At 29.2% G+C, this 10,386-nt stretch overlaps 1 protein-coding gene across 1 annotated transcript; it reads left to right on the top strand.

The window, feature by feature from the left end:
• The first annotated feature begins 2,617 nt into the window (after nt 1-2,617).
• On the top strand, nt 2,618-9,754 carry LOC135961687 (organic cation transporter protein-like). The gene is made up of 4 exons (XM_065513224.1): nt 2,618-3,013; nt 3,075-3,517; nt 8,483-8,675; nt 8,730-9,754. The coding sequence occupies exons 1-4, from the start codon at nt 2,661-2,663 to the stop codon at nt 9,523-9,525; spliced, it is 1,785 nt and encodes a 594-aa protein (XP_065369296.1). The 5' UTR covers nt 2,618-2,660; the 3' UTR covers nt 9,526-9,754.
• Nucleotides 9,755-10,386: the final 632 nt, after the last annotated feature.

Below are 10,386 nucleotides of genomic sequence, written 5' to 3'. Positions count from 1 at the left end.
ACGAGAAAACAACTGCAAGAAATCGTGAAAAATGGAGATGCATTGTGGAAGCCATATGCTCCCAAGAGGGGTAATGGAGAAAAAACAAGTAAGAGAGCTACATATATTCGGATCTGACATAAGAAAGAAACATTTTAAACATTTAATTTTTTTTTTTCAAAATTGTTTTTAATTTTTTTTTCCAAATTGTTTTAAATTTTTTAAATTTTTTTTCTTTTTATTTATTAGTGAATTTTTTTTTTTGAATGAAAAAAATATCGGGTTAAAATATATACATATATATACTATAAACCTATAGTAAAATGGACATATAATGGGTCAAAATCTAGACCTTATAGTAAAATGGACATACAATGGGTCATATTGTATATATTATATATTTTAACCCGAAAAAATTAAAAAAAATTTCGAAAAAAAAAATTATATAGCAGTGGACTTCGAAGTATCAATCATTAGATATCCATATAAGTAGTCTATATTAATGACTTAGTAATTCAGATATTGATAAAAAATGAGGTTGGCCCGGTTTATTCCTTTTATCTCAGCCATTTTGTGGAACGATTTTCTAGCAACCGTGCAGGGAGAATTCCCTATTTATTGATGTATCAATCAAGTTTGTATATTATTTGGGGCTACGGAAAGTTGATTTCAACATATATAGTGGTATGCTTTAACACAAAAATGTATGTCTTGAGTTATAAAATATTTATTTTGATATGACAAAATAGGTCTTAAATTAAAAGACCTAAGCTTTCTTTTGAGCAAAAAAAAAAAAAAATTAAAAAGGGCCCATATTGGAAAAAAATTTAGTTTTTTCAAAAAAAAATTAAAAAAAATTTATGTCTTGCATTACAAAATATTTATTTTGATAGATATCCCACTCGCATCCTACTAAGCGACTAAAAACATCTTAAAGGAATGGACCTAAGCTTTTTTGTGAGTAAAAACAAATTTTAAAAAAGAAAAAAAAATTGGAAAAAATATCGATTTTGCAAAAAAATTTCAAAAATTGTATTTCTTGAGTTACAAAATATTTATTTTGATAGATATCCCACTCGCATCCCACTAAGGGTCCAAAAATATATTAAGCTTTTTTTTGAGAAAAACTAATTTTTTTAAAAAAGGGCCCATTTTGAAGAAAAGTTAGATTTTGCAACAAAAAAGTCAAAAATGTTATGTTTTGAGTAACAAAATATTTATTTTGATAGATATCCTACTCGCATCCCACTAAGCGATCAAATAGGTTTTGAAGAAAAATATCTAAGATTTTTTTTAAGAAAAAAGGGCCCATTTTAAAAAACAAGTCAAACAAGTTTTTGATTTCGGAAAAAATATTATTTTTTTTTTTTATTTTTTTTTAATATCTTTATTCGAAAGATTGAAGAAAGAGCTATCTAAACTGTTTGGGACACTTTTTGTTAAGAACAATAAGTAATAAGAAAAAATACCTGCTTGGCCAAAATGTAAAATTTTTACCCCCTCTAACTCAGAGAGTTCTCGACCGATCTGGTTGAAAAATTGGTGCAAATTTCATCCCGATTATTATTATTATACCCTTCACCTTCGTGAGAAGGGTATATATAAGTTTGTCATTCCGCTGTAATTTCTACATTTTTTATTTCCGACCCTATAAAGTATATATATTCTAGATCCTTATAGATAGCGGAGTCGAGCAAAAAACCGGGACAACCTCGATTTTTGACCTATTTTTGATCTATATCTGGATTACTAAGTTATTAATATAGACAATATGGATATCTAATGATAGATATTTCAAAGTCCATTGCAACGATGTAGATAAGGCTATAGTAAGTTGGACCTACAATGGGTCAAAATCGGGAAAAATATTTTTTAACCCGAATTTTTTTTTCATCAAAAATTTTTTTGTCATTTTAAAAAAAAAAAAATTAAAAAATTTTTTTTAAAAAAATTTGGAAAAAACTTTTTTTAAAAAAAATTAAAAAACAATTTCAAAAAAAAAATTTTGAAAAACAATTAAATTTTGTTTACCTAAAAATATTTAAAAAAATTTATTTTAAAGTATAATTTGGTGAAGGGTATATAAGATTCGGCACAGCCGAATATAGCTCTCTTACTTGTTTTTTGGCTAGAATTGGAAATTCGCCGTCTTAATTAGTTGAATTATAGACAAAAACAAGTTGAATATTGAGGCTTTCCAGTTGAATATTTGTTTGATCTCGTAATGAAGTTCATTCCAAATTGGAGGAGGTACAATTATGTTGTTGCATGTTTTTTTTTGTTGTAAATTTGACGAATCTCAACATCACAAATTTCCGATTGGATTCAACCGCTTGTTTATTATATTGCCCCCCTCAGTTATGAACAAATCTCTTTACTTCTTTTATAAGAAACCGTTTGAAATCTCAAATTGCCATCTCTGTCTCCAGATCAAATATTTATTATATTTTTTCAAACGTGCGTGTTACTTATACGAATAAACCATTATCAACCATTTGAATATTGAACAGTGTAGCAAAAATTTTTGTTACGTACGAAAAAAAGATGCTAATTAACACCATTAGATCTAATTGTTATAATAGACGTTTAACTTAAATCAGTTGGATTATTTACTAGACTAAACTATGTCAGTACCACACTAACTCTTCTCTAATGGTGAACTTAATTTGAAAGATCTAAAAATGGCTGTAACCGAAGAAAATAATTCATATAGTAATCCAAATTTTACGGCAAGCGATCAAGATATAAAACTAAAAAATTTAAACAAATGGAGTGATATAGAATTAACTAAACGAGATTCCTTGGAAAGTCAAAATGTGGAAGTTGTTGAAAATAAAAAATCATCCATGGATTTTGATGATATTTTACCTTTGATAGGAGAATTTGGGAAATATCAAAAGATTTTATTCATTTACATGATACCATTTGAATTTTTTTTGGTATTTGTGTATTTTACCCAAATATTTTTGACACTAACACCGGAACAATATTGGTGTGAGGTGCCAGAATTGGCTGATCTAACAATTGCAGAGAAGTAGGTTTTTATTTATTTTGTTTAAAAGAGATTTCATTTAATTTTATATACTTTTCTTTAGACTACAGCTATCCATACCTTTTGTGGAAGGATCCTATAGCAAATGTTCAATGTATAATGTTAACTTTACCGAGCAGTTGCTGCAAGGTGTTACAAAGGCTAATTCGTCCTGGCCTATTAAGCCCTGCTCTATGGGTTGGTCTTATAATTTCACCGAAATTCCTTATACCACTATTGCTACCGATCTGAATTGGGTGTGTGAGGATGCTGCCAAGGCCACTTATGCCCAATCGATTTTTTTTCTGGGCGCCATTGTGGGTGGCCTGTTATTTGGTTGGATTGCTGATAAGTTTGGACGTATACCCTCTATGATTGCCTGCAATTTGGTGGGTTGTGTGGCGGGTGTGGCAACAGCATTTGTGACAACATTTTGGAGTTTCGCTCTGATGAGATTTTTTATTGGTTTTGCTTTCGATAATTGTTTTGTCATGATGTTTATATTGGGTAAGTGTGAAAAGAAATTTGTGAATATTTAAACAAAAGTTAAAAGAGAATTATACAAAATATAAGCTGACACAGTACGCTTCGCATTTCAATCGTAATTAAATATAAAATTGTTGAAGAAACGATTGTTTAGTTTGTAACACCCTTTGGATTATACTGGGCAATGAAATCGAAAAAAATTTAGAGGCTTTTTAAACCACTACACAATTTTGATGTATTGTGATTCCAGTAGTACAAATTTGGTTCAAATTTTAAAATTTATGGAGAAGTTTTTTTGGATTTTTTTTTTGTAAAATTGTGAATTTTTTTTAGACGTTTCTCCACATAATTTATGATAACTCAAAAACTGTTAATCCGATATTATTAAGGTAAACGTAGAAAAGCTTAAATTTACTTAGCCTTTAATCCGTTTATATATTGCGTTTTACTCGGCTCAGTAGTTTTGGAGTTATAATAACAAATTGATGCAAACCATATATTTTTTACGAGAAAATAGCTAATTTTTGTGTTTTAAAAAACTCATGAAAAATCGAAAATGGCAGAAATTGCTCAGGTTTATTGCTTAGTCGCAAATCCACAAAAAATAGCAACAAAATGAGCTATTGATCATAAAAATCGATTAATTATTTTCGAATTTATTCACAATTAAGTGAATTCGATCATTTTCACAAAATTTTACTTTTTTGTTTGATATACATAAAATTGAGTAGTTAATGTTCTTATTTCGATTAATTTTATTTTGAAATCATTTTCATTATGCTAAGTACAAATTTTCACATATATATGGCGTTTCAATCGGATCAGCTGTTTCGAAGTTATAATAACAAATTGAAGCAAAAAATATATTTTTTATATGGAAATAGCAATTTTTTTTGTTTTAAAAAAATAATGAAAAATCGAAAACGGCAAAAATGGTTCAGATTTATTGCTTTATCGCAAAGCCACATATAATATGAAGAAAATGAGATATCAACCATAAAAATCGATGGATATTTGTCGATTTTTTTCACAATTAAGTGAATTCACTAATTTTCAGAAAATTGTATGTGCGTTCTTCTTTGAGTGTAAATTTTAAATGTGTTTTGTTATTGTAACAAGTTTTAACAAAACACATGCACACTCAACGTACACGCTTCTACGCACATCTAAGTTTACTTCAATAATATCGGACTAGCCCTTTTTGAGTTATTATAAATTATGTGGAGAAACGTCTAGAAAAATTCACAATTTTAGAAAAAAAAAATGTTTAAAAAAAAAATATCCATAGAAGGCTTTTTTTGCTGTTGACCTGTGTTATCATTTATACGAGACCATATATGCTTAATTTAATATTTCGTTATTATATTGGGTGTATCTCTTAAAAATATGGTATTTTTTAGCTTTTATTTTGAAACATTTGTACAATATAAATTTATTCAAAATATTGGCATTTAGAAACTGCTCATCTTTTGATGCCAAGAACGAATCATGGCAATATCGGTTTCTCTGTTCCAAAGTAAAGCGTATCCCAGAGAGAGCGATCTGTATCGATCACAACAAATGGTAGTCTGGAATATAAGGCCGGTGACGCAAAACTTCCCAAGCTCTTCATAAAAATAGTTTTTAACAGGTATTACAATATATGTGCGGGTATTGACATGATGGAATATTACGATTTCATATCTGGTCGCATATTCTGGGCATTTTTCGGCCAATGCTAGATTTAAACGAATCAGTTACGTTAGGTACAGGTTCTCTGTGATGGTCTGGTCAGATTTCAGCTGCTCATAATAGATAGGAGCACATTGGTCCCACCAAATACAGAGCATTACCTTAGGGCCAAGGAAATTTGGCTTTGGTGTCGATTCGGGGGGTTGGCCGGGCTTTACATACGATCTCTTATGCTTCGGATTATTGTAGTGCATCCAATATTCATCGCAAGTAATAATTCAGTGCAAAAATGATTTCAAGCTGTATTTCAGCCATACAAAATCGTCTTTCAAGTTCTCTCAACGTCAATTCTTATGATACCCAATTTCCCTGCTTTTGGATGAATCCTGCTGCTTGCAGATGTTTTGAAATTGCTGATTGAGTAGCTCCGAATGATTTTGCAAGCTCTTGTTGAGTTTGACAATAATCTTTATGGAGTAATGCCTATAATTTTTGGCCGATCTTTGTCTCTCTTGCACGTTGGAACTGATGAAACACATTCACCATAAGTTTGGAGTGATTCAGCGGCACTTTTTTTTTCAAAATAAAGAAGTAAAGCAAATTTCGATGGTACTAAATTCGACATTTTCGAAGCTTTGACTATATACTTTTTACACTATAATGTTCAATAACTAACTGGAATAAGGGAAGGGAATCACAATGGACCTTAGGTCTCCGAGAGGAAGTGCACAACCCTTCCAAACGAAATTGTGAATAAATTACAGCTATGTACCGTTAAACATAACATTCTAGTTATTGCAAATCAAAAAGTTTTATTAGTAGGAAAGTACATGAAAATTGCCTTTTCAGTGGATTCTAAGTTATTCAGGATCATGTGTTTCTAATGTCTTGATTCTAGGTTTATTTTAAAATTTGTACTAGCATTTGTAAAACATTTTTCAAAATTCAAATCACTCGAAAGATGAACATTAACTACTCAATTTTATGTACATATATCAAACAAAAAACTAAAATTTTGTGAAAATGAGCGAATTCACTTAATTGTTAATAAATTCGAAAATAATCCATACATTTTTATGATCGATATCTCATTCTGCTCCTATTATATGTGGCTTTGCGATAAAGTAATAATTATGAACAAGTTCAGCCGTTTTAGATTTTTCTTGATTTTTTTTTTTAAAAAATTTTCTATTTTTCCTTAAAAAAATAATTGTTTTTCTTCAATTTGTTATTATAACTCCGAAACTACTGAGCCGATTGAAACGCAATATATAGATGAAAATATGTACATTAGCATGGGGAAAAGGGTTTCAAAATCCAATCAATCCAAAGAAGAACATTAACTACTCAATTTTATGTATATCAAATTAAAAACTAAAATTTTGTGAAAATAAGCGAATTCACTTAATTGTGAATGAATTCGAAAAGAATCAATCAATTTTTATGATCGATATCTCATTTTCATCCTGTTACATGCGGCTTTGTTTCGGCCGTTTTAGATTTTTTCATTATTTTTTTAAAACAAAAAAATTTTATATTTTCTCATAAAAAATATTTTTTTACTTCAATTTGTTGTTATAACTCGGAAACTACTGAAACGATTGAAATGCAATATATACATGAAAATTTCTACATAGTGTGGAAAAAATGTATTCTAAATTTAGTCAATCGAAAGAGGAACATTAACTACTCAATTTTGTTTATATCAATAAAAAAACAAAATTTTGTGAAAATGAGCGAATTCACTTAATTGGAAATAAATTCGAAAAGAATAAAGCGATTTTTACGACCGATATTTCATTTTATTTCTATTACAGGTGGCTTTGCGAAAAAGCAATTACAGCAGTTTTAGATTTTTCATGATTTTTTTAAAGCAAAAAAATTAGTTATTTTCGCGTAAAAAATATTTTTTTTAAACTTGTTATTATAACTCCGAAACTACTGAGCCGATTGAAACACAATATATAAACGGATTGAAGGTTATGTAAATCTCAACTTTTCCGTGTTTAGCTTAATAACATCGAACTAACCCTTTTTGAGTTATAATTAATTATGTGGAGAAACGTCTAAAAAAAATCTCAATTTTATTTAAAATATTTTTTTTTTATATAAAATTTGGACCATATTTGTACTACTGGAATAATACATCATAATTGTGTAGTGGTTTAAAAAGCCTTTAAATTTTTTTCGATTTTGTTTGGTGTGTTATTATTGAATATTCAATAAGTACCACTTCGTACCTTAATACTATTAATTCCCTTATTCTGGATTCGTTCTTCGTTCATTACTCAGAAGCATATCAGTTACATATTAAGTCTATAATATAAATAATTTAATATATTATAAATGTACTATTAGAATAAAAAGTACCAGTTTTCCTTTTCCCTCTTGAAGTCTCTCCTTCTTGTCCGACAAGTTAAAATTTTCAAAGTACACTATTTTGGCAAAATGTATGTGACTAAAATAAGCCTCAAACCAATCAAATTTGTGGGCATGTGCTTAAGAAAAAATATGTTTAAAAAAGTACCAAACTGTTTAACCGAAATTGGCCCAATCTACACATTTGCATTCGAAAATAATACTCTGTTAGTAAATTTTTGTATGACTGTAGGCAGAAATGTTTAATTTTTTTATTAAAATTGTCTTAATAATTTTTAATAAAACTTATTTTCTTATTTATTTTTGGTACTTTTTTTCTCTCATTGATATGATCACATTTTTTCTCAATAATTATTAGTAAGAAAATAGGCTTATGTCAATTTATAGAAAGTTTATTTTATAAGGGAAGTACTAAAAATATTTTTTTCAAAAAGTACCAAATTTATATATGGTATTTTTTGATAAGTAAATAATACGATTTACAATTTATTTACATGTTAAATATGCGAAGGATGAAATGCAAAAAATGGATTTTACCCATTTTTTCCCATAAAAGGTTCGAACTTCAAAAAAGTACCATAAAAATGATTTTTGTTTAGTTTAGAAATCCTTTTTAGTTGAACTATGTGGGGAGAAGGAACTCACAGTCCAAATTTAGGCGTTTAGTCAGTCAGTCACTCGGTGACGTTACTCTTTTATATATGAGGAGTCGCAAAACAAAAGGTACTTTTTTGAAAATTGATTTTTTTCTAGAAAATTTCAATGCAAATATTATAAAAATACCAATTTGTAAAAAATTCAAAAAAGTACCTTTTGATCTGCGGCTCCTCATATAGTAGATAAGTAGACTAGTGCCTGTCCATTAGCATGAAAATTAAATAGGAATATTTAAAGATATTATCGGTTTTCTTATAAATTGTTTATTTTTAATTTCAGTTCTCGAATATGTGGGTCCAAAGTATCGTACATTTGTAACGAATATGTCTATAGCATTATTTTTTACTGCCGGCGGATGTGCCCTGCCTTGGATTGCCTACTATATAGCTGATTGGAAGATTTTGGCCATAGCAACCTCAGCTCCTTTGCTGTTAGTCATATTAACACCCTGGTTAATACCAGAATCGGCCAGGTATATAGCTAAATTTACTACTTTAGATAAAAAAACTAAATTTTTCTATTCCAGATGGTTGGTGTGTCAGGGTGAAATTGAAAAATCCATTACCATACTCAAGAAAATGGCTAAGAGTAACAGGAAACAGGTGCCAGAGGAAACGTTTACACAGTTCCGTGAAAGCTGCTTGATGCTGCAGGAGGAGGAAAAGGAAAATCATAGTTACACGGTGTTAGATCTTTTCAAAACTCCACGTCTAAGACGCATTACTCTATTGTTTGTGGTTATATGGATGTGTATTTCTTTAGTGTTCGATGGTCATGTACGTAATGTGGGCTCTTTGGGTTTGGACATCTTTATAACGTTTACTCTAGCTTGTCTAACGGAATTGCCAGGAGCTGTTATACTTACTTATACTTTGGATAAATTGGGTCGTCGCTGGTATGCCTGTGGCAGTATGATGTTAAGTGGCATTTTCAGCATTTTAGCAACATTGGCTCCTAGCGGAATATATTCTGCGGGCTTTGCCATAGGTGGCAGATTTTTTGTCAACATTTCATATAACATAGGATCGCAATATGCTGCCGAAATTTTACCCACTGTGGTAAGAGCCCAGGGTGTGGCCTTTATACATATCATGGGTTATGTTTCTACGATTATTGCACCTTTTGTGGTGTATCTGAGTAATATTTCACCGGTGCTGCCCTTGATTATATTGGGTTGTTTGGGAGTAGTTGGTGGTTTATTATGCCTCTTTTTGCCTGAGACCATGGATAAGGATTTACCGAAGACCTTGCAAGATGGCGAAGAATTTGGTTTGGAACAAAAGTTTTGGGATTTTCCTTGGCTGAAAAAGGAAAAGAACTAAAATTTTAAATTGTTTTTTTTTTCAAAGATTTAAATATAAAATGTATGTGTTGTAAAATGCCATAATTCATTATTAGATTTAAGGTTTGGTCACAGTTCACCAAAGAAAGTGTAAACTCAAATTACTATGAAATTCTTTACACTAACATGTATTTTGTGAATGCAATCTAATGTAAATTATCCGAAGTAAAAATGATTTTCAAATAAATAAAAGAAAATATAGTCGGTCAAGCTGGATCAAATATGAAATACGCAAATCATTTTTCTTTTAAAATTTCAATAATTTTTTCTCTTTGAGTTATCTGGGAGCTATGACCAATTACACAGGTCAACCAGTAATTAGGTCAAGGCTTGACTAATTACTATCATGGCTACTTAAGTACAATGTTAAAATTTTTCAATTCTATGGATAGATTTTTTTTAAATTTTTAAATAATTTAAAAATAAATTTTAATTATGCTTAAGTTAATTTTTTTTATTATAATTTATTTGTAATAATTCAAAGAATATCACTGAATACTCAAATTTTAGACAATTGGCAAATTGGAATGCAATTTCTACCCTTCCAAGGGCGTCATCAACAATATTCTTTGAATTGTTACAAATAAATTATAATAAAAAAAAAATAACTTATGCCTAATTCAAATTTACTTTAAAATTATATAAAATAAAAAGTTCGAATAATTACCAAAAATCTATAAATTTAAATTTTGAAGTAAAATTAAAAATTTTGTTAAACGTTTCCGCACCTAATTAATGATAACTCAAAAAGGGTTAATCCAAAGATTTTGAAATAAACTTAGAAATGTTGAAATTTACATAGCCTTTAATCCGTTTATATATTGCGTTTCAAAAGGCTCAG

The sequence above is a fragment of the Calliphora vicina genome, chromosome 5, assembly GCF_958450345.1.
Source record: "Calliphora vicina chromosome 5, idCalVici1.1, whole genome shotgun sequence".
NCBI lineage: Eukaryota > Metazoa > Arthropoda > Insecta > Diptera > Calliphoridae > Calliphora > Calliphora vicina.
The sequence above is the reverse complement of the archived record's forward strand: the minus strand, read 5'-3'. Positions and strand labels throughout refer to the sequence as shown.